This window comes from Hydra viridissima, unplaced genomic scaffold (genome assembly GCF_058129835.1).
Source record: "Hydra viridissima isolate aposymbiotic clone 2 unplaced genomic scaffold, HvirCarnegie_v1 scaffold_6, whole genome shotgun sequence".
Taxonomy (NCBI): Eukaryota; Metazoa; Cnidaria; class Hydrozoa; order Anthoathecata; family Hydridae; genus Hydra; species Hydra viridissima.
In genome coordinates this window covers 9,888,314-9,912,773 of record NW_028324305.1, presented here as the reverse complement: position 1 = coordinate 9,912,773, position 24,460 = coordinate 9,888,314, and the positions used below count along the sequence as shown (strand labels likewise).

Genomic DNA, 24,460 nt, shown 5'->3' with positions numbered 1-24,460 from the left:
AGACCATAAAAGGGAATGATGGAGCAACTTCTGGATTAATTACACACTTGAGGTAGGCATTTATTTAATTTTTTTAAAATAAATAAATTTATTGTAATTTTAAGTAGGCATTTATGACATTTTTTTTAATAATTGTTATATAATTTTAAGTAGGCATTTATGTAATTAATTTTTTAGTAACTTTAGTAACTTTAATGTAATTTAAAACTAATTTTTAAACTAATTAGGTTATTTTTTAATTTTATTAAATTTCGATCTAATTTCGTTTATTTCGTCTGAGTTTCGTGTATTTCGATATAATTTCGTTTATTTCGTTTCAATTTCATTAATATTTTTTTTTTTTTTACAGAACTTGTCATGAACACACCCAGTATTTGGCTTACTGCAAAGAATATGATTTGATTAAGAAAGAAGATGAAAGAAAGAGAGTAAGGCAGGAGGAGGAAGCTGCTGAAAAGAATACTCAGTCTCAAAAAGGTGTAGTTAAAAGAAGTCAGTCTCAAGGCACTTTGGAGGACTACACAAGGAGCATCAAGTATTCTATGCAGAGCAAGCAGCAGTTAATGTTTGACTCCCAACTTGTGATTTTGCTAGCATCTTTAAATTTGTCATTTAATGTGGTTGAGAAGCCTGCTTTTAAGAACTTTTGTCAACAATTTTTGCCCAAATATCACATCAAAACAAGAAAAACATTTGCAGAATCAAAGCTTAACAATGTTTATGAGAACTTACTGAAAAATGTCAATGAAGAGCTTAAATATGACCTAAAAAATATTCAGATGGTTTGTTTCACTACTGATGGCTGGACCGCCCAAAATGGAGACCCATTTGTCTCCCTTAGTGTACACTATACAACAGAGGAGTTTGAATTGAAAAAAATTGCTTTGGCTATTGAAAATTTCACAGACAAGAAAACTGCAGCAAACATTTCAGATGCATTTGACAGCATGATTGAACAATTCCCAGCATTGAATGGACAAAACCTGATCAGACAAGTGGTGACAGATGCAGCCAACACCATGAAATCTGCCATGACACAAGAAAATGACAAAGTGCATGAACATTTTATTTGCCTTGCCCACATCCTCAACACATGTCTCAAACATGCTTGCAAAGCATCTCCAGCAATTGATGCTGCCATTCAAAAATGTAAGGAACTAGCAAGGAAAACACATCAGAGCTTTAAGGATCACAAAGAAATTGTCAAGTACTGTATTGAAAAAAATGTTAAAGCAAGAAAGATCATCCAATCATGTGAAACCAGGTGGAACTCAAATTGCATGATGTTGGACTCAATTATACAGATGAAAGATGGGCTGCTACATGCAAAGAGGTCATTGGGTACCTTTGCAGAAGGTCATTTCACCACCTTCATACCCACAGAAGATGAATTTGATGTGCTACATAAATTGACTAAGTTCCTCATGAAGGTAAAAACTAGTTCAGAAATGTTATCAGCTGATGAGAAACCAACTTTGCATCAAGTGATTTTTTTGTTAACAGCACTCAAAGACAACATTGATGCTGTGCTAGAAGAAATTGTTGGCATACAAAGGTATGTCCCCCTGGCTGTGTTTCTTGAAAGTTTTAAAGGACACCTACTTCAAAGAGTGAGCAATTATGGAGCTGACAACCTAGCCTATGCCATTTGTTCACTGCTTCACCCACTGTTCAGAGGACACCATCTTGAAGTGGAAAGAAAAGTCTGGAATAAAACAACAAATAACTTTGAAGGTACTGGTCAAAATTACAAAGATTACTGGCAGTCTTATTTCGTAAAAGGTCATCCCTCTACTCGTGAATGGAAGGAACAGAGAGATAAATCTCTTGAAGAAATGAGTGCAAGTGCTACAGACTTGGAGCTGGATGATTCACAAGACGATAATTTCCTTGGTAGCGCTCTACCCTAGTTGACTATCTTACAGAAAACTTATAAGTCTTGTAGGATGGCAACATTCTTATATTATCCTTTAGGATATCCTAAAGGATTCGTAAGATCGTAAGTAAAAACAGAAAAGTTGTTTTGTTAATGTTAATTCTGTAAAATATACTTTTTTTCACAAATGAAAAAAAAGCGCGTTTCTTAACTTCACTCAGATAATTAAAGGAGAAATCAAGAAACGCGCTTTTTTAACAATTTCGTTATAAAAATTTCATTTTCATTTGTTATAACAAGGTATATCCTGTTTAATCTATAAAAACATTTACATTTTGTTTAGTACATGTACTAAAAAAAAACAATATCTGCTATACTATTTATTTAGTTTTTAATGTGCAAAATTTATTTTACACAGAATGAAATTTTATTTCAATAAGAAAATATTAATTCCAACTTAAACTTACCTATTACGAATCTAAAATTAAATAGCCTACAGCATCCTATGAGAATTCTATTTTGATCCTTCAAGATCTTTTAAAATATTCTTTTAGATCTTACCTTATCCTGTAAGAATTCCTTTAAATCCTACAAGATCCTTCAAAAGGATGCTTATAGGTCTTGCAGGGACTTGTGCAACTCAACCCATAGGATTCTTGTAGGATCTGTAAGATCAGTCAACTAGGGTAAAGAACTTCCAAAAAAGTCAAAACCCAACAACATCAAAGTCAAAAGGGCTAAGCGGTAAACCACCTTTGCAGCACGAATTTGAAATGTTTGAATTATTGCCTAGAGATTGTGATCATAAGGTTGATCCTTTGATGTGGTGGAAAAATAAAGCAGACCTTCTACCAAAGCTTGCAAAATTGGCAAGGCATTGGCTATGCATTCCAGCCACCTCAGCCACCTCAGAAAGAATGTTTTCAACTGGTGGCAAAATTGTTACAGACACAAGACACAACATAGACCCAGAAACTATCAGCAAACTGTTATTTATTAATGAAAATTATCACAGGGTTGATGCAAACATTAATGAATGGGATCTTAAATGTGTGGAGGAAATACCTGCCTCTCAAGAAGAACAGAGAAATCAAAATAACAAAAGACAAGCACCACCAAATTCACCAAATGCAAGTGTTACTATGAGCCCTCCTAAAAAAAGGGCTTTGTCTGAAGTCATGAAGAAAAAAAAGAGACACAATCCAGACTACAGTGCATCAGCAGAATTAGTGGATGACCCAGACACTCCAACTCAATCTGCTGAGTCTCAATCTCAACCTGAATGTTCTCAATCTCAATCTATTTTGCAGAAATCCACTTCATCAAAAAGAAAGACAATGGATAAAAAAAAAATGAACAGATCTAAAACATTTGACACAAGTAAAGATGAAGGGAAAAGGAGCATCCTTGATGCTTTAGATGATGATGATTTTATTGATGATGATGATTTGATTTAAATTTGATTTGATTTAAATGTTTCTACTGCAAAAGAAATAATAAATTACAATTTATTTAATTTCATTTCATTTCATTTTATTTCATTTTATAATAAATTAAGGTGAAAATGGGGAAAATAACAAAATTAAATCGAAATATACGAAATTAGAACGAAATTAAAACAAAATAAACGAAACTATTACTTCTTTTAATAATTTTGTATCTTGTAGGGGAAAATTTTGGGTTTTAAGGGGATTTCGCGAAATTAACAAAATTAACTGAACTAACGAAATAATTTCGACCTTCCAAAATTATATCGAAATCAACAAAATTAGATCAAAATTGTCGAATTTTACTTCAATATGCTGAGTTCTTTCTAATTTCGGTGATTTCGATTTCGAATACCGTCAATCCGAAAATGTGGGTAAAGTACAATTTCGCGAATTTCGAAAAACCGAAATTTTTAAACATTACAAATTCACGAATTTCGAAATCACGAAATTAAAACTTATGTTTAATTTCGTGTCAATTTCGTTACTTTCAATGACCCGAAATTATACGAAATTATTTCGCGAAATTAAACAATCCAAAAAATCGAAATTTCGTTCTCAATTTCGATCCGAAATTGAAACACGAATTTCGTTTCGTTTAATTTCGTCGATTTCGAAGGCCGAAATTCCCATGCTTAATTTTTCCTCAATTTACTATTGCTCATAACTGATTGAATATTTTTTATATATGCTATTATATCTACAGATAAAAAGTAACTATAAATTAAAAAATTTTTTGAATAATGTATGTGACATTAATATTCATCATAAAAAATTTTCTCATCTCAAACATTGCGAATAGTATTATTTAACAATTTTTGATAATCACTGAATTGAAACAAATTATATTTACTAATATTAACTCTAATACATAGATTAGAATTATAATAGTGATGAACATTGACACAAAACATATTTAATTGCAATAATACATTTATATATTTGGTCTAAAATCACCATTTAAAAGCAAATAATTTTGAAAAAGTGGGCAGCAGAGGGGGTAAAAACTTTAAAAGAAGGGCAGGGGGGTCAAACTTCATAATTTTCCAAAAATCTTCCTATTTTCACTTTTAATGGACAAAACTACACACAAAACTGAAGGAAATTTTTTTTTTTTTTTGGGACACCCTAATATATACACACACATACACACACACACACACACACACACACACACACACACACACACACACACACACACACACACACACACACACACACACACACACTAAATCTAAACAATGTATAAACAAAACAACAGATAATGGTACAAACAAAACAACAAACAGATGTACAAACAAAACAACAAACAGTTGAACTTCTGTATTCCTTTTTCTATAATTATATTAAACATTGGATCACAATTTAAAGTTATACACATTGAAATAAAAATTATTTAGATTATAGATATTTAGTTAAACAAATATAACAGATTGACTTTAGATTTTTAAATATCTTTAACGTTAAAATATTCCTCAATAATATGGACAAATAAACAAAGAATATATAAAAGCAGCATTTAGTTTGCAGAACATGGAGTCGAGGCATTTGTGACAACCATCCCCATATATTTTGTGACAAGTAACCCCTTCTATGTAAGTTGCAAGACACCTGTAAATTTACCTAAAAGCGTGTGAATTTCGTGAGAATTTTTTGGGGATTAAGTTACTCAAATTAATAAAAAACTTTAAAAATGTACATTCAAAGCACAATAAAGTAATTTTCGTTTGGTAAAAGAAAATTTCTAAGTGAGCAAAATTTAACTTTTTCATATCAAAAACCTATAAAAACAAATAACTTGTTTTCTACACGCTAAAAAAAGATGAAAATTACAGTGAAAATGTTTTTTTTTATGTTACATTTTGATTGAATGATTTTAAAGTTCTAAATCTTATCTACATTTCTTGTAATAAACTTTGTGACAACCAACCCCGCATGACAACCAACCCTGCTCTCCCCTATGCTAAAGCTATTAGTCGAAACCTTTAGGAGATTTCTGATGTGATGCTTCAGCTAAGATCTCTTGCCTGTTTTTCCAGATAAGATTCAGTGATTGAAAAAAGATTACCTGAATTTGCAAATAAATGTGATCACTAGAGTAAAAACTTTTTTACAACCTTACATTCCTGTATATGTAAACAAAATATGTAAATATACATAAATATATATATGTAAACAAAATAATTATTTTGTTTATTTTCAATATTTTTTTAGAAAAAGTCACACCAAATTAGAAAAAAAAATTCAATTTTTGCATATTATTGTACAAACAAAAAAAGAACTAGCAAATGTTTTAGCGTTCTACTGCTTATTGTTAAAAAGAAATCAAATTTGCAGTTCAAAGAAGAAATTGAAGTTGCAGTTTGTGTTCTGCAAACAGCTCCAGTTCCTGCATCACTTTGATTATATATTCTGCACACTGATTACTTCTTGGTAATCTCTTGTGCAATCTTATGATTTCCTTTTAAAATACTTTTAACAAACACATTAAAAGATTCAGCCAGTTATAATTGATACTATATTTTTCTTTTTAATTAAAAATACCATAATTTAAAGCAAATATATAAACTAATTGTATTAAAAAACGTTTTTATTTTAATTTTGTAAAGTAATCTACCTGTAACTTTAACTCTGATTTTCACTAGAGATGATGTTTTTGGGTATTTGCATTTTATACTATTCAAAACAAGTAAAACAGTTTACTAATATGAAAATTATACCGGATACATCTTGTGCATTGGATACATCTTGTCATTATGGTTTTTACAAGTGGACCAATATTCTTATCTTCAATTGCTCTAGAAATAGAAAATTATAGAAAATTTAAGTATAAATAATAATAATAATAATAATAATAATAATAATAATAATAATAATAATAATAATAATAATAACAACAACAACAACAACTACAACAACAACAACAACAACAACAACAACAACAACAACAACAACAATAATAACAATAATAATAATAATAACAATAATAAAAATAATAATAATAATTTTTAGAAGTATTAAAGAGTAATCTAATATAGTTTTCTTTTTTTTTTTGTTTTTTTTTTGTTTGTTTTTTAATAACGCTACATTTATGTGTTTGCTGTAATAAATGATTAAAGTATTGATTTATTTAGCAAGATATGCTAAATATTTTTCAACAACAACTAACACTTTAGCATGAGAACAAAAAAACAATATTGTAACACACATATAAAACACTTAAATACACATATAAACAAACAATTACTGAAGGCATTTATTATCATTATTCCAAGCTATAATAAGGAAGAATTGGTGTTACCACAGCGAGGTAAAAGTGAACAAAAATGCATAAACCTTAAATCTTTTACAGACATTTTTGTAAATCTACAAAAAATTAGAAACATTTGCTGTAGCCTGTGGTAAATTTGTGGATAAAAAACCTTTAAACTGGAAATGGTAAATTAGCATCATTACTACAGTAATGTTGTATAACAAAGCATAATACACAAATTTATTGCTTTTATCATTATTAAGTATTTATATCACTAATTACCATTTTTCTTACTGATTACCAAAATATTAAATAATTTTTTAATTTGATATTTGAATTTTTAAACAAACAAGCTATTGATACAAAATTAATCATCAGATAATTCATCATCTGACTGTAATAAAAGATTTGCAACCTCAGATGCTCTGTCCTTTTTTTTTCTCATTCCTCTTCCCCTTCCCATTTGATTTCATCACATCACTTAATTTTGCTCTTTTGCTAGTGCTAGTGCTGGTGCTACTGCTACTACTGCTATTGCTACTGCTGCTACTGCTACTGCTACTGCTACTGCTACTGCTACTGCTACTGCTACTGCTACTGCTACTGCTACTGCTACTGCTACTGCTACTGCTACTGCTACTACTACTACTACTACTACTACTACTACTACTACTACTACTACTACTACTACTACTACTACTTTGTATTATTGGAGTATTATTGGAATCAATAATGAGAGACTTTAGTTTGGTCTTCACTTTGAGTCCCTTCATTCCCTTCTTGATGAGCTGGAGTCCCTTGACTCTCTTGAGTGTCTAGCTGTAGCTGTTGTTACTCTTTAGGTTCAGGACCAGCTTGAGGTTGCGGTATCTGAGTTAGAGAAGCCTTTTTAGGTGCACCCCTTTTTTAGTTTTAGTTTGACTTGTGTTTGAGTCTTGGTTTTAGAGGACCAGTGCCAGGTATGTTGTCAAGATCCGACTGCAGTGCACTTTATGGGTGCCAATTTATGGTTTCAGTAAAGTTGTTTAATTTTGTTTGGCAACTTGATGATGCACCATGGGGGTATCAACCCTTTTGTTTTTATAAATAAGCCAAAGAAATCCTCTTATGGTACTGGACTTATCAGCCTCTGGTTGAGCATCTTTCTTTTCTTGAAGTTTCTCCTCTTTATTTTAATTATCTGTATTTTGCATCTTGTAAAAAGATAGATGGTGGTAGGGTTTGAAAGAAAATAGTGGAATTATAAATGTTAAAAAAGATACAAATGACAATTTTTTAATAGCAGATAGTTCATAAATAGTAAATACATGAACCTCAAGAAATATTGATGTATTAAATATTTAAATACTTCTTTGATCAAAATTATTGCATTTTACTCCGAAATACTGGTTTTTGCACATTTTATCATAAAGTTACCTTATAGTAGCTGCTTTAGTTATTTTTATCAAAATTATCACAAATTTAAGTAATTATTGGTTATTCCAACAGTTTGTCGGAACAACCAATAATTACTGCTTTTATGCAATTTTACCATTATCTTTGAGTAAATTTAAAATTCATTAAAAACATTAAAAATTAAAATTCTTTACCAAAGCTCTGGATAAATTTGTGTAAAAGTAAAACCCTTTACCAGTGCAGTAAAAATGAGTCTTATGCATTTTACCAGAATTTGTTCCCGCTGGTGCAGAATGCACTTGCTTAATTAAAAGCATTTTAAAAATATATATATATTCTTCTAAAAAAATGCTGGAATATGCATTTTATTTTTGATACTCTATTCTTACAAATAATTAATTTACTATTTTCTTTTTTATTGTTTTATTTACAATAAAACTAACTTACGTTTTTCCTTCAAACTTGACATCTATAAATCTACTACGATCATTTCCAAATGCTATAGATTGATCTTGCAAGTCACACTCTCCTCCTTGATCACAAATAGGGCAGTCAAGTGGATGATTTATAAGAATAAATTCCATAACTCCTTCTCTGGCTTTACGAGTTAAAAGTGAATCAGTTTTGATTTTCCATCCATTCATCACTGGCATAGCACATGCAGCAACAGGCTAAAAAATATTAAACCAATACAAATTGATTAAAAATAGAAAAGTATAAAGTGGATATGTTATATATAGATCTCTTCTCTAATATAATTGTTTTATTTACTTTAGTTATAAATATAAACTACCATTTCAATTTTTTACACTTCATAGTCATGCTGATTGACATTCATGTAAAATTTTAAATTATATCATCAACTGATGTTTCATGGCTGAAACATCAGTTGATGATATAATTTAAAACTTGAAACAAAAACTCAGTAAAATTTTTAGATCAATCCAGTTCCAGGATGTGGTCTCTCACAATCATTTGCAACCAATTTTAATGTAACTTGTAATAATATAAACTGTTTTTTTATCATTAATGTTCAAACTTTAAAAACTTAGCAAGTTTTGTTGGTTATACAACTTTCAGAATAATACAAAACTGATGTTAAAAATTAATCCTTTGTCTACAAGTTTTGAAGCAAATGCAGCAAGCAATTTACACTGCAGGCCAAAAGTTTCCGGACACTTGGATTTTGTTTAATTTTTTAATTCAAACTCCCATAATTATTTCAATAAAATTCAAATATATTTATTTTTTAAAAGATACATATAGTTACTATTTAAGAAAAAAAAAAGCCAAAAAATGAAAAAAAATACTAAGAACACTATTCTTATTACACTGTCTTTTCGTCAAAAAATAACCCACGAGTTTTTATCACTTTTTTTGCGATCCGTAGCATCCTATTTATTAATTTATTTATTATTTCGGGTGTAATTGATAACCAGGATTCTTCTAATATTTGCCACAGGTGCTCTTTGGATGTTGGGCATTTTTGTCTGACCTTTCTGTCCTATTCTTCCCACAGTAACTCTATTGGGTTCAAATCTGGTGATTGGGCTGGCCAGGTCATGTTTTTGAGAACATCATTATCCTCTTGTTCCTTTATATAGTTCTTATTTAATTTTGAGGTGTGTTTAGGGTCATTGTCCTGCATAAAAACAAAACCACGACCAATAGTTCTTAAGCTAGAAGGTATAGCATTGTTTTCTAGAATTATTTTATGTTGTTCTTTTTTCATAAAACCCTAAATTTTAACTAGGTCACCTACACCAGCTGAAGAAAAACATCCCCATACCATAACTGACCCACCACCATGCTTGATTTTCGGCACTAAACACTCTGGGATCATTTTTTCTTTTGTTGTTCTTCTGATGCAAATTCTACGTCTTTGCCCCAACAGTTCAAATTTGGACTTGTCGGTCCATAGTACTTTTCCCAAGTCTTCTTCTCTCCAATTTTGGTGGTCTATAGCCCATTGTAACCTTTTCTTTTTATTTCCAATCCGTAGCAACGGTTTCCTGACCACTATACAACCAGAAAGTCCTGCTTGTCTAAGACGTCGTTTCGTAGTGGTTAATGAAATAGATTTTGAATGACTCCTATTAAAGCCTGAAGTTATTTCCGGGGCCGTGAGTCTTCGATTTCTTTTACTCATCAATATTATACTATTATCTTCAGCTTTTGTTGTCTTTCGTGGTCTATCAGATCTTTTTTTGTCTTCAAAAATGCCTGTTTCTTTCCATCATTTGATGGTATCTTGTACAGTACTTCTGGCAACTTGTAATTTTTTGCAAATTTTACGAACTGAATATCTTTCTTAATGTAATGTAATTATTTCAGAAAGTTTTGCAACCGTTAAAGAAGGTTTTTTACCCATATTTTTAATTAAATAGTCGAATTATAAAATTTTAAAATTTTTTTGAAGATTTTTTAATAGAACCGTCATTCATACCAAATGAAAACTAAACAAAACTAAATATTCTTAATCATTTTAGTCGGATATCATTATATTATAAATATTTCCTTCATGTTTCAACAAATAAACAACTTTAACAAGACCAAACTCTTAAGAGTAATTTAACGCTATATATCAAGTTAAAATAAGCAATTAAAAAAAAAAACTTATTTATGTAAGTTTGAGGCCAGTAATACCTAATTACTGACCTCAAACTTACATAAACACTTAAAATTAGTAAGTTTAAGTATTATAAATAATATTATTGATTAATTTAATGATACAGGATCGATTTTAGCTTTTTATATAAAAAATATCAAGTGTCCCGAAACTTTTGGCCTGCAGTGTAAGTGCAGAAACAGAATTAACTAAAGGGTTACAACTAAAAAATTGGACAAAGTTTGAAAGCTCATTACTCTTTCAAATTTTAAGACAAAAATTAAATTTAAATAGAGCTTTATAAAAGATTCATTAAAGTTTATTCTAAAACATTTATCTATTATAGATGACTCCTCTTTGCCTTACAGTATCAAGTGTTGAACTGACTAAAGAAAAAAGCAATTGTACTAAGTTCATACCCAATTTATTAAGATAATACTTTATCTTTTGGTAGAGCCCTTTCACATTTTTTGTTTGCCAATTATTCCTGTACCTTTGCTAATTTTAAAATAGCTGAAAAGTTTTCTATTGGGCAACATTTACAGGATTATCATTTTTACAAACAAAATTTGTGTCATTTTTGTTCAAGTAGTTAATCACACTTTTAGCATAATGAGCTCTTGCTTGATCTGGCCAAAATATGTTATTATCAGCATATACATTCCTTTAAGTAGTTTTACTAATTCATTGAAATTCCCTTATTGAAAAAATAAGGTTTTGAAAAACCTTTTCCAAGAAGTATAACCAAACCATTATATGATCTTCAAACTTCTTTTTTTTTGTATTTTACATCTTCTGGTGCTACTCTAATATTGCTTGTATTGAACTTGCTGTTTCTATTGCTAATACTATTACTCAACATAAGATAACGTAACTAATAGATTCATTATCAATAATCCAGCTTAAATTTTTGAAATTTCAATACAATCCTTCACATCTCTTCCTTGCTTCAGCCTTTTGTTCTTCTGATCGCATTGGAAGTTCAATCTTTTATCTTTTTTCTTATAATAGTATATTTCTTAAGTATTTTGCATGTATATTAGTGAAAACATTTAAATGATCTGGATGATTGCATTTGTGAAACTTTGTCTGATTGATCAAACATATTTTTTAATTTTTACTTCCCTTTGGTACCCATCATTTTTAATTTTCTTCTACTTCTAATCCTTTTTGATCCTAATCTGTTCTCTTTATGTTGAATTATTCTATAAATGGTGCTTTTTGACATCTTTTCTGCTTTAAAATGCAAAAACATGGAATTTTTTCCTCCTGAATGATTCTCTAAATGAAATTTGTACATGCGCTTGCGAAGAGCTTCTTGCTTAAACTTAGAACAAACTTCCAATTATTCTTCACAGCTTCAGGTTCAGATAGTTACTACTAACAACAAAAAGAAACAATCTAAATATTATTTGTGGATGGATGGATATTGTTATTCTATGATGTAAAAGTTGATCAACTTCACCCATTTATAACTTTTTTTAACAGAAACTTGTGATTGTAATTGATAATTATAACAGATATTTTAAAAAGTTTTCCAATTCATTAAAACTTTTTCTCACAAAAGATACCTTCTAAAAAGAGATCAGCTTGATAGTACCAAGAAACTCTATTCCATTAAAAGCAACAGAACTTGTTAAGGCAGAAAGGTTGATAATTTTTCTGATGAAGATTCTGTTAAGATTAAGAGAGAACAAAATAATTACTAATTGGTAAATATATGTAATATGGATGAAAAATTTGAATGGTTTGACAGGTCAACCTCAAAAGCAGTTAATATAAAAGGTGAAAAAATTGATAAAAATTACTGTATATAAAAAAATCAATTTGCAGTTGACATAACTTGCAAGGCTGGTGGTATAAAGTCAAAAATGTTTATAATATTCAAATGAAAAACAGCCTAAGAAAGAAAATTTTCTGAACAGTGTGGTAACTTACATTAATATCTTATGTTAATATTTTAAATGCTCATTTGACTGAGTCTCTAAAATCAATACAAAAAGATAATTCTAACACTGATGATATAGCAGCAGCAGGACTGTGGACTCTGCTAGCATTAGTTCCAACTTCAACTTCACCTTTCTGCACATCTGACTCTGACCATAATCCTAATTCATCAATCAGTAAGAATATATGGTATATTTTGCTTAATAAAAATTTCCAAACTGATAGAATGCCATTTGCAGCACATATGAGTTAAAAGAATCTTTCTTAAACTTTCTTGCACTTGTAGTTTGATATCATATGCCACAGTATCTTTTTCAGATGAGGTATACTCAAGTAGTCTATAGTAAGTTAATAACAAAACCTATATTTGCAGATACAAATTATAATAAAATAAATGCACCATAACTTGTTGCTAGTACCATGTGCTATTGTCATTTTTTATTTTTTCAAACATTAATGAGCCAATAAAGACTGACACCCCTCAAATGTAACAAAATTGATTGATGTCTGCCACAATTTTCTCTTCTTAAAAAGCTCACATTACATACTTGTCTAAAATTTTGCAATAGGAAAAAGTTGCAGTATACTTGCTGGGTTCATGTTTTTTGGGACAAAATTATGCCATTTTATTGAATAAATTTGATTACACATCTTAAGTAATGGAGAGATGAAAAATGAGGTCAGAAGACAGGCAGATCATCATGCTTTTTGATCATAGGCATAAGTTAATTTTTAATCATTCTTTCATTTAAACTTCAGAGTTTATGTTTCTATTTGTGAAAAATGGTTGAATTTTGAAACCACACAAACATGCTTTCTAAATTATAACTTTCTTGTCAAAATTTTTTGCTTTTAGCAAAATGTCAGGCTCCGTTCCTTCCCAGATCTTATAAAATTGCTGGCCTGGTAGCACTGCACAGTCAAGTTTGCAGTAGGTTTTGTCAACTATTATAATCCAATTTTGATTTCCTTGAAGTTTTTTTTGTAGCAATGTTCAACCTCATTTTTGAATTTCATTAAACTACTGTTGGGAGCTTATAGGTGGTTTCTGCTTCTTTCTCTTTTTGATTTCTTGTATTGCTGAACACCAGTATTTTTTTGATACTCTGAACAGAGTACTCAGGATTTGGATTGATCCTCTGGATCACTTTTTAAGTTGGTCTTAAGTTTACTTTTTTTTAAAAGATTGGATTTTCTATCCAACCTGTGACCTTCACTTCACAATTTGATGATACAACTGACAGTTTTCTTTTGAAATTTATATTTTTTTGCTAGTGAATTAATTGGAACATCACCATTTTTAAGGCACTCATCCATAATGAATTTTCTCACTTCTACTTGCAAATATAAGATCTGCTTTAAAATAATAAAAAAAGCTATCAAAATTGATTACTTTGATCTCAAAATAATCCAAAAAGTCCATTCATTTCAGACAGTCTCTATAGAAAACAGTATTTTCCTGCTATTACTCACTGAGGTTTAGCATTTTATATATTATCACTTACTGTTTAGCATGTTTAATTTATGTATATTAGTCAGTTACAATTTTAATCAAATTTACTAGAGTTTATTTAAATTAAGTTGAGAAGTGACTGTTAAAAATTCATTAACACCAGAAATTTCATATCAGCTGAAAGGTGTAGACACAATTTTTTGAGGTTGTAAAAGACCACTTCCTTTATCAGATTTATCTAAAGTTTTTACTGAGCTACTGTTAATGAAAACCTCTTTAGATGAGTATTTTGATAAATTTCTAAAAAAAAATTATATATAAATTACCCATTTTACTCCTTTCCTATCTGCATTCATAACTTTACTTATCATTCCTATCTTTAATTAGCTAAACCATAATTTTTTGGTTTGAAAATCTTACATCATACAGGTCCAGGTCTTTATACTGGAAACTACTTTACGGTCAATTGTTTGAGTTGTCAAAATTTATAGCACACTCAATGAAAAACATCTATCTTGTTTAATCTTACAGCATTTAGCTAAGCAGATACACAGACCATAAGTTAATACAACCCTAAAGTCAATTTAGCAACCCATAGTGGTGCCATCATAGAGAAAGTGATTAAGATGGTAAAGATAGTGATCTCAAGCTTTAGCTTTTTCACCACCACACTCTATCTTGCAGTGCAGAGCAGGTGTACTACACATAAATTATAAATATTAACTTTATATGCAGTAGTTCTTAATTAAAAACAGGAAAAAATGTAGTTTTTTGTAATTGATAAAATAAAACTATATATTTGCTACAGAGGTATTATGCATTTAGACCCTTGCAGTATCACCTTTATTTTATATATAACAGTTTAAGCTCAGGTTTAGAATAGGTTTAGGTTAGAGGAATAAAAGTGATTTGTGCATAAAACTTCAAGATTCATTTTTGATAAAAATGATATTTTTATTTATGTGATAAAAAAATATTTGCATTCTAGTAATTGCTAAGTATTTATGAATAAGTCTCAATGATGATAGTGAAATTGACAATGTTGTGAGGTTGCCCAGCTTGTATTTTGATAGTGCAAAGCAAAAATGAACACCAATTATGATTACTATGAACATAATAAGTGACTGAAACGACAGTTAAATAGTATTTTTAACAGCATTAAGCAACTCATGACTAAGTTAATGGCAGTGTAGTATAATATCCTGTTGTAAATACAATGTTTAAATTTACCACATTAATTAGCTGGCCTTTAAGAAAGTCAGTGCCTGCAGTGCTGACTTAAAGGCCAGCTAATTAATGTAGCTGAAAAATATACTCCACACAGTTTGATGCAACATGCCCATTAGGCACTTTTTTGTGTAAAAACTGAATTATTATGTAAAATTAGAAAATACTTAATTACTTTTAATGAAGATACAAAAAATTTTAACAATTGATTTTATGCACCACATATAAATACGATTGCTGACACATTAGAATGTGAACTTGTCATGAAGGATAAAAAAAACAATGAAAAAGGTAAATTTATACTCACTATTCTTGATTCAGAGATTCTTTGAATCCTTGTAGAATACACATATTCATAGTTTTCAAAAACAAAAAATACTCATACTAAATGATACCAACCAAAGAACACTTATTACTTAATTACTTGATGGTTGATATTACTAAACATCTGAATTGATCACAAGGTCAAAGTGCTAAATTTGTTCTAAGGTTTCATGAATAAGTTTCATTTGTTGATTTCTTTTTTGCATAAAGCCATTTAATAACTATATAACATGCTTGGGCAACCTCTAAACATCAACAAATGTAAAATTATTTTTACACAAACATCCTATCAATTAAACAAACAATCCTAAGGGCTGGTAGCATAACATTTCAAGTTTTGTTGAAAAGTTGAAACATTATGTATTAGTTCAAGTTAATCGCTTGATACTTATTGTCAATCTACCCAGTTTAATTAGCCTGGAAATGGATTAATTACATACAATTGCTAGCCCTTCTTAAATAAATGAGACTTCCTTCATAGAGGTAATGTAGCTGTAATAAAATTTTGACTAAAGTCATGTTTATATTAGAGATTTCTCTAATTGAAACAGCATTTATAAACATAAGGAATCAATCATTAGGCTGTGTTAACATGATGTTTAAAAACTGCTTTAAACCAATGACAACTTTATGACTAATATGTAGTTAACAGGGTTTTAATGTACATAACTTTATAATGAAATATTTATTGGGAAGTAAAGCAACAAAATTTTTACTGGGAGATGTTAAAAGAAAAGTAAAATAGTATTAAGGTGAGTTAAGTTGTTAAGTGGTAGAAATTCAGTTTTCAAAAAAAATTGTGCTTAAAAGGTTTTCAAAGAGTATCATTTTATGCAACACTGAATATTAAAAACATTAAACAGGAAACTTTAAGAAACAGGACACATAAATAACTTGAAAAATTTTAAAACAACTTGTTACCTTAAACTTCTGAAATCTGAAAATAATTTTTGTTTAATTATTAGCTTGATCATACTTTAACATTTTCAGTACTGTTATATTTAAAAGGTAATGGCATTAAGTAAAGAAAAAGCTTTAAAAAACTTAAAAAAAAAAAACCTTTGCAGACTTTTCAACCTCAACCAAACACATGCGACAATTCCCGGCAATTGACAATCTATCATGATAACAGAAACGTGGTATTTCAACTCCTACCATTGCACATGCTTGCATAACTGTTGTGCCAGGATCCACCAAAACAAGTTTATCATCAACATAGACTTGAAGTTTTTCATGCTTTCTTTCAGTAGAGTGAAGTAAGCGACCTACTGAAAAAACTTAACCACCAATTAGGGTGTTAAAACAAATATCTCTTTTTTCAATACACTGGAAGAGTCCAAGAAAGTACAAAAAGGGCTTCAATTTTAAGATTGTTCAGACTTTACAGATAATAAGCTTACAAAACTCAAGTAGACTTGAAAAATATACGCTTACATGTATCAACTTTTGAAAACTTAGCTAATTTTTTTACATCTGATCAATAAAAAACAGAACTTCTCAGGGTAAAATAACATTGTAGCTTGATTATAAAAAAAAAAAAATTTAATATGTTTTTTTAAAATTTTTTAACTTAGAGTTGTTTTATTTACTTATCAGCTGATAATCAATATCTATAATTATGTTTATTGTATGATTATGTTTACTGATATATGAATACACAACTAATACTTATACAACTCACCAGCCTTTTGATTTAAATATAATCTAGAACAAAAATTGGTGACACATCGACCATGGCGCATCATATTTAATATAACTTCAGGTGTTCTTTTCTTTTTTTAATACGATACAAATATCCCTCGCTGGTTTCCTTACAACAATTATTTTGGTGTTGAAGAAGCAAAAACGTAAGTAAGAAGATTTTAACGGTAGCGATCTTGTAGTAATTTAATGAAGTTTTTCATGACTTCTTAGCCGCTTTTATAAAAGCGGCTAAGAAGTAAATTTAAGAATTAAATCTTAATTTTAAATCTTAAAAAAAAATTGAAAATAAAAAAAAAAAAATCTTAAATATAAGAATAAAATCGCATCCTCGAAAATTTAACAAGTAACGTTTCAGTAACCAAACACAATTTATGTAACCTAAAACTAATTGTGTATTCAGAAATCTAATCAGGTATACAGTTCAATAAACAGAAATGTTGCTCTTAATTCAAAAGCCAGCAAATTATGGCTAATTTCACCACTATGTTTAACCATTGAACACATCTTGCCCGTTTGACGTATTCTTTGACAAACAAATTCTCGTCGCTTTAGCCCAAATATTTAATGACTACTTTGATTTGCATTAGGTTCAATTGACTGTTCTTGTGAAATCAATCTTCAATTTCAAGTTCTCTTTTGAATTAATATAGTATCTTTCCAATTTATCTCCCGAGGTCTACCAGTTCTTTTTCGGATTTTCTAGTTCTCAGTGTCTTTACACATTTATAGAGTAATCTGGACTGCATTTGTTCAGATTTTGAATTTGCGGTGAGTGTAACTATGGCTTTAAATATATTATATGTCTTGCTAATTTACCTGAGTTAAATATATATATATATATAATATGAACATCAATAAATACGAATTCTCGCAATACTAATTTTTTATTTTATCTAAGAAATTTTCGCTAGATTATTGTTACTAGCATCTTCAGCTTTAATTACAAATTATTGATTAAATTAAATTACAAACAAACGGCAACGCCACTTTTTTATGGCTTTTTTAAAGTTCGCTTTAATTGGGCTTCTTTAATATTACGTAGGTATAAAAAATATGGCGTCCAGAATTGCGTTTTTACATACTGACCGTCATCTAAATTCATACCTCCATTTTTAGGTCCGCATTTGTTAAACTGAATTTCGATTGCCTCTCGAACTTTTCTTTCAAATTTTTTGGGTTCTACTTTTAGAGTCTTTACTTGATCCCATTTTATATTACATGAACATTTAATTTTATGATGCCCTGAATCTACAAGTTCGTGAATTTCTTCATTCCATAAAAAATAACATTTATATAAACACAGTTCTATTAGTGATTTTATTTCTGAAACGCTTAGTTTTGTTAGTTTATCTAAATTTGGGAAGTGCTCTAACATTAATTACACTCGATACTATTAAAAGCATCGAAAAAAAGCAAATATTCAGGTTAAGCCCAATTCAAACCACGATCCAATATATATATATATATATATATATATCTGCTATTTTGCCAGATATTAAACACAATTGAACATTTTTTGCCCATATATATATATATATATATATATATATATATATATATATATATATATATGGGCAAAAAATGTTCAATTGTGTTTAATTTCTGGCAAAATAGCAGAGAAATATTACCAAAATTTATTTAAAACTATGAATACTTACTATAAATCACTTGAAATAGCTCAGTACCTTTAAACACTTTTTTTGACTGCCCTCGCTGACCATTAAATTGCAGAGCTAAGTTATTGTTAAACAACTGCTGCATCATACGGCGAACAGCTTCGTCGACTTTTCTCCCTCCGATACCTAGAAAGTTAACCTGCAAATCATTTAATCAAACACATTAAGATAATCTAAAAAGGTTTTTTTAAACAATATAAAAATTAAAAATTTACTATATAATAGCAAAAATGCATATACAGTTTGTATGAATGATACATGATATTTACTAAACACCAGAATACTGATATTGCAATCTTAAAATATGACAGACTAAAAATATTATGCTAAAATTAACAAAGCTCAAAGTTCATTATAAAATAGGAAAGAAATATAGATAAGTAGTTGCTTCTACCCATTTACATTGCTTTCCTATTTTATATTGAACTGTACATTAAAGTAATATCTAGGTCATAAGTATTATCTTACAAGTATGTTTGCAATATTGATATCTTTTAGCTTCATTTCAATTGCATCAAAAGCTTCCATGGTGTCCATCGGAAATATTATCCCGTCTGGTAAACGTGAAGCCTGCACTATTTTATTCCCTTGACTAAGCATTGCATTTAACATGTTGTTGTGGATAGTCTGGGTTTGCTGAATATCCACACACACTTTCAGCAACTGTACCACCAATCCATGCATTGTTTGATCTTGGTAAAGTGTAAATAATTACTTACATTATCACATATATAGTCATTTAATCTGAAAAAAGCCAAATAATCAACAATCAATAATCACTTACTAGATATATTACTGCAAGATAATGCACTCCCAATGTTAACTGAACTATAATGCCATAAATCATAAATAATAAAAATCAAATTACTAACAACTGATTAAGCTTGAGATCAAATACAATAAAAAATATGCAAGGTAGGCATCCTTATGAGATTTTTAAATTGTCAATAGATGAAAATGGTGTTTCATAAGATATAGGCATAATCGGTAAAGTTGTTATCAATGTTGGTGAACTTGACGCCGTAACAGAAAATGGTACAGAAAATAAAGGGGGAAGAATTTGAGTTGTGGCACTAAGTTGAGTTTTCCCAGCTAATTTTTTTTCTCAAGAGGGAAATAATCAATGTCATTTTCAAATTCTATTTCAGATTCAAAATCTGATGAAATTTTTCTAGTTGCAATCCTAAAAAATAAATGTTACTATCACCAAATGTTTTCTAAAATAGTTTAAAAACATTTGAAATTATTCAATTAAAAATTATTACTTACATGGAGTAGGTGGAATTAATACTTACATGGAGTATTAGTTCCACCCACTCCATGTAAGTATTAACTTTGAAACAAAGAGTCAAATTATACACAGTTTTATTTTATCTGTAAATTATAAACGTAGTTTTGCAAGATTTGCAATTGGCAAAATTTTTGGGAACTATACGGGTTACCCAGCGGGCATAACCATATGGGCCCCAGAGGAAAATCGCAGCCAAGATCCGGCGGGATACCGTTAATCTTCCCATACGGGACCCAGTTGCGGACCCGTATGGGCCCCGTACGGTACCCTCTGTCAATGTTGGCTGGGATTGCAAAGATTTTTCCGCATATTATTTTCACCAGATGGGTCTCTAATGGGAAATTTCACCAGATTGGTTCCTAATGGGAAACCCGTAAAAATCCTAGTTTTCTTAGCCCTTATAATCACCACATACGGCCCATATTACTATTTTTGCTTATTTTTTTAACCGTACGGGACCCGTCTGGAAACCAGAACACAAACCCTTCTAAATCCCGTTCCCGTAAGCCCAGTTAAAAACCATACGGTACCCGTCTGTCAATGTTAGCTGGGTATAGAGTTCCTGATCTTCCGTACAACTTTTGAAAATGAAAAAGTTTCTCGTTTTAAGGAGATTACGATTAAACTGAGTAAAGCAAAAAAAAACCTCCTGAGAAACTTAATTAAGTTGATGAAACTACTCTTCGTCAGTGCAGTTTCAATTGGAAAACCTAAAGGATCTTTCTCGTTAGCTGTTAGATTGAAAACTTAGCTTCGATCTACTTTGTTGCAAAAGTGAATCAATGCATTGGCAATAATATCTTCTCACAAGGAGCTGGCTAATAAAATATTGTAGGAATATATTGCTAATGAGTTCGTTCACTCAAAACTAAATAGAAAAACATTTTTAGAAAATTTGTAGAAAATGATTGTAAAGTATCATCGCGTATATTTGTAGAGGGTAATTGTAAATCAAGTTTTTAGCACTCATTTTCTCCCAGAATTTTAAGCAATTATTACTCTTATCTCCAGCGGATAAAAGTAACTTGTGTAACATAGACCTTTAAAGTTTGCAAAGTTTTCTTAACGTTTTCTTAACGTAGCCTCAGTAAAACGAAACCGAATTTTAAAATGTGTTGCATAGGACCTGACTCTATAGCCGATGTAACTTAGCAAAGTAATGATGTAATATAATTTGATATCTTGAAACATATACGCTTTAACACCTCGTAACGTAACGTAAAAAAATATTTCATTGTTATGAGATACTTTTAAGTTGGTAATAGTGCTGTTGGTTACCCAGCCAACATTGACAGACGGGTACCGTACGGGGCCCATACGGGTCCACAACTGGGTCCCGTATGGGAAGACCAACGGTATCCCGCCGGATCTTGGCCGCGGTTTCCATATGGGGCCCATATGGCTATGCCTGCTGGGAATCCCGTTTGGCTCCCAGTCAAATCCCGAAATTTAAAACCGTAAGGAGCTCATTTGGGTTTGCAACTGGGACCCATATGGAAAACCCATCGGGAACCCGCCGGATCTTGGCTGCGATTTTCCTCTGGGGCCCATATGGTTATGCCCGCTGGGTAACCCGTATAGTTCCCAAAAATTTTGCCAATTGCAAATCTTGCAAAACTACGTTTATAATTTACAGATAAAATAAAACTGTGTATAATTTGACTCTTTGTTTCAAACAAAATAACAATTAAAATTACAGTGTCAAAATGGAGAGAATTTTTAACCATTCTTTAATCGCTTCCCAGTAAACATCGAACAATTGGTAAGTAGTTGGCCCGATCCTAATAACCAACTATTAGCTACAGTTGGGCCAACAGTCGGCTATTTTGTTGGTACCGTGAAAAAAACATAACGCTTTTACCAACACTTAGCCAACTGTTTTTAAACAATTGTTTGCCATTAACGGCCCAACAGTAATAAAACAGTTGGCTAACAGTTGGCACCATTACCGGCCCAACTATATGATTTTTTTTCGCGATTTTTTAAATTCGCTTTTGCGCTTAAATTGAAAGTGCAAAAGTTATAAACCATGTTTTGAATATTGCTTAATAACAAAGTATAACTTTGCTTTTTAATATTTAATTTTCTATTTAATAGTGATTGTTTGTATATCAGATTTTACCAGTCAAACAATACTACTTTCCACACAAAATATTGTATTATTTATAGATAACTTAGTTGAATACACAAAATGAACAAATTTTTTATCATTACACTTTTATTTCCAGACCATTAAAGAAAAATATTTACAAATAAAAAACAAAAAATATTCTATTATTGTAGTTTATATTATTAAAGGTTTGAAATTAATATTGGCAGCTTTAATTAAAAACAATATTTTAAAACACTAGTATTTAAAAACATGGCGATTTCTTAGATAATTATTAATAATAATTGAGAAAAATTAGAATTATAAATAAAATCAAGATAAATAAACTTTTATAAATTTGCAAAAGAAAATGATAACTAAATATTCTTTTCATTGATTAACAGCAACTGATCTTTTATAACCTTGCTTTTCGTCTGTCTATTTATTCGCCCATCTCCTTGATCAATTGTGCCCTGAAACCATCTTGAAATGATCGGGTAAATATCTTTATCCTTAGAATTAAGATACTGAATTCTTACTGTTGCTAAAAGAATAAAATGAAAATAAATTTAAAAACTCAATTTATTTTTTGTTTAAATATAAATTATTTTTAAGTTATTTTTAAGCTCTTATACGTATACTTTGCAAATAGAGAATTACATTAACTGGTTAGCAGTTTTAAAAATATGTGCATATGATAACCGAGAGCAATTAGCTTATAGGTTCAAGAGAAACTTCTATATGCTCTTTAAGAATCATATAGTTGAATACTAATAAATCATGGTTTACATTGGCAATTAACGTCTCTAGTTAACAATAAAATACGGCATTGATAAGTTCAAGTCACCAAGGGAGAATATAATATCTTACAAACTCACAACTAATGACAACACTGGTAATTGTCATAAGTACTAACATATTATATTCTTTCTTAGTGTTGTAAACATATTTTAGTAAATATAATAATACAGTTGACTTTAATAGACTAAAAATTTACATAACTAGTAATACTTACATAGTAAGCACTTTAACACAAAATGATAACATCGCAACTTAATCTTACCCATTCCAGTAGCTATCATCTTACTTGAAGATCTGTTTAAATTACATAAAATGCTAAAATTTTTAGAAAATATGGCTCCCAACACACATCGTATATATTTTGGACGTTCAACTTTACCGCCAATAGAACGCAGATATTCAACCTAAAAACAAATAATGCTACATATTACAATTTTTTTTATTTAAATTATTTTTTCAAAGGTAAATGAAAATGTAATGTGGTATAATATAACTAAGGTATTATTAAATTACCTTTGATAAATTACAATTATAAGACTTATAAAAAAACTTATCTTTGATCTTATAAAATAATAACTAGTTTAAACTCAACCTGTAGACTGCTACAAACATTATAATATAGAAAATAATTTCAAATTACATAGAGAGCCAGCTCAGATTTCATCTGTAGCATAAGGTTAATCCTCTCCAAATCTTCCTTACTTTCCATTGGAAGGCCAGGGGGAACAATAATGTCTTCATTATCCAAAAAACTTTCAACCTCTAAAAACTTATTTTTTTGTTCCAGTTCTGTTAATCTTAACTCCAAAGCTGCTAACTTCTCTATAAACATACTTAAATAATTAAATAATATTTCATTGCATTTGAATCTTATTAGAAAACTGGTTTCAAAAACACAATCTAGTTATTAAATTGAAGACATACATGGATGAAGGTGTTATGGAACTCAAATATTTGGAGTTAAAGTTTTAAATATTCATGTTATTTATCCCTGTAGGTAAATTGATTGCTGTAAAAATGGTATTCTAGCACATTTTTGTGTTGTGTTATTAAGGTCACGGGAAAGAGCGTTATTTAAAACCTTTATCTGCATAACAAAGTAGAAATGTGTATTTTTGTAACATGAAATATGTATTTTTTTAAAGCCTTCATCCATTTATGACTTTAATTAAAACACAATTTTTTTTTTACAAAAAATATAAATAGTTTTCTTTTGTCAATACATGTCAGCATCATAATCAATGTATTTATGCGTAACACATATACAATGTATAACAAGTAGTAAAACAAAAAAAAAACAACAAACAAATAGTTTATCCAAAACCTTAC

General features: G+C 29.7%; 6 protein-coding genes across 15 annotated transcripts in view; 3 read left to right on the top strand and 3 right to left on the bottom strand.

Moving 5' to 3' along the window:
* The window catches only part of LOC145190694 (NADH-ubiquinone oxidoreductase 75 kDa subunit, mitochondrial-like), a 72,504-nt gene extending 55,063 nt beyond the window's left edge, over window positions 1-17,441 (bottom strand). For 2 of the 4 annotated variants that reach the window (XM_090090395.1, XM_090090397.1), the window contains exons 1-4: window positions 17,252-17,441; window positions 16,630-16,838; window positions 8,459-8,682; window positions 6,084-6,161 (exon numbers count right to left, since the gene is read on the bottom strand). In XM_090090395.1, coding sequence (XP_089946521.1) covers window positions 6,084-6,161; window positions 8,459-8,682; window positions 16,630-16,838; window positions 17,252-17,315 — 575 coding nt within the window. In that variant the 5' untranslated portion in view covers window positions 17,316-17,441. The remainder of the gene's footprint in view (window positions 1-6,083; window positions 6,162-8,458; window positions 8,683-16,629; window positions 16,839-17,251) is intronic. The other 2 variants (XM_090090396.1, XM_090090398.1) reach the window with 1 other exon arrangement.
* Window positions 1-24,460, top strand: part of LOC149886947 (uncharacterized) — a 202,437-nt gene that overhangs the window by 57,163 nt on the left and 120,814 nt on the right. The window lies entirely within an intron of this gene.
* LOC149886949 (uncharacterized) overlaps window positions 1-24,460 on the top strand; it is a 119,780-nt gene that overhangs the window by 2,648 nt on the left and 92,672 nt on the right. The window lies entirely within an intron of this gene.
* The window catches only part of LOC149886954 (uncharacterized), a 71,192-nt gene that overhangs the window by 2,671 nt on the left and 44,061 nt on the right, over window positions 1-24,460 (top strand). The gene's annotated exons all lie outside the window — the stretch shown is intronic.
* The window catches only part of LOC149886961 (uncharacterized), a 7,953-nt gene continuing 2,589 nt past the window's right edge, over window positions 19,097-24,460 (bottom strand). Inside the window, exons 3-5 of the mRNA XM_090091458.1 lie at window positions 19,735-19,773; window positions 19,419-19,642; window positions 19,097-19,123 (exon numbers count right to left, since the gene is read on the bottom strand). Of these exons, the coding sequence (XP_089947584.1) occupies window positions 19,097-19,123; window positions 19,419-19,642; window positions 19,735-19,773 (290 nt within the window). The remainder of the gene's footprint in view (window positions 19,124-19,418; window positions 19,643-19,734; window positions 19,774-24,460) is intronic.
* LOC149886960 (uncharacterized) overlaps window positions 22,598-24,460 on the bottom strand; it is an 8,803-nt gene continuing 6,940 nt past the window's right edge. For 3 of the 7 annotated variants that reach the window (XM_090091519.1, XM_090091516.1, XM_090091518.1), the window contains 4 exons: window positions 24,456-24,460; window positions 23,772-23,953; window positions 23,346-23,535; window positions 22,598-22,874 (listed from right to left, as the gene is read on the bottom strand). The exon at window positions 24,456-24,460 is cut by the window's right edge and continues 57 nt beyond it. In XM_090091519.1, coding sequence (XP_089947645.1) covers window positions 22,708-22,874; window positions 23,346-23,535; window positions 23,772-23,840 — 426 coding nt within the window. In that variant the 5' untranslated portion in view covers window positions 23,841-23,953; window positions 24,456-24,460 and the 3' untranslated portion in view covers window positions 22,598-22,707. The other 4 variants (XM_090091521.1, XM_090091517.1, XM_090091515.1 and 1 more) reach the window with 3 other exon arrangements.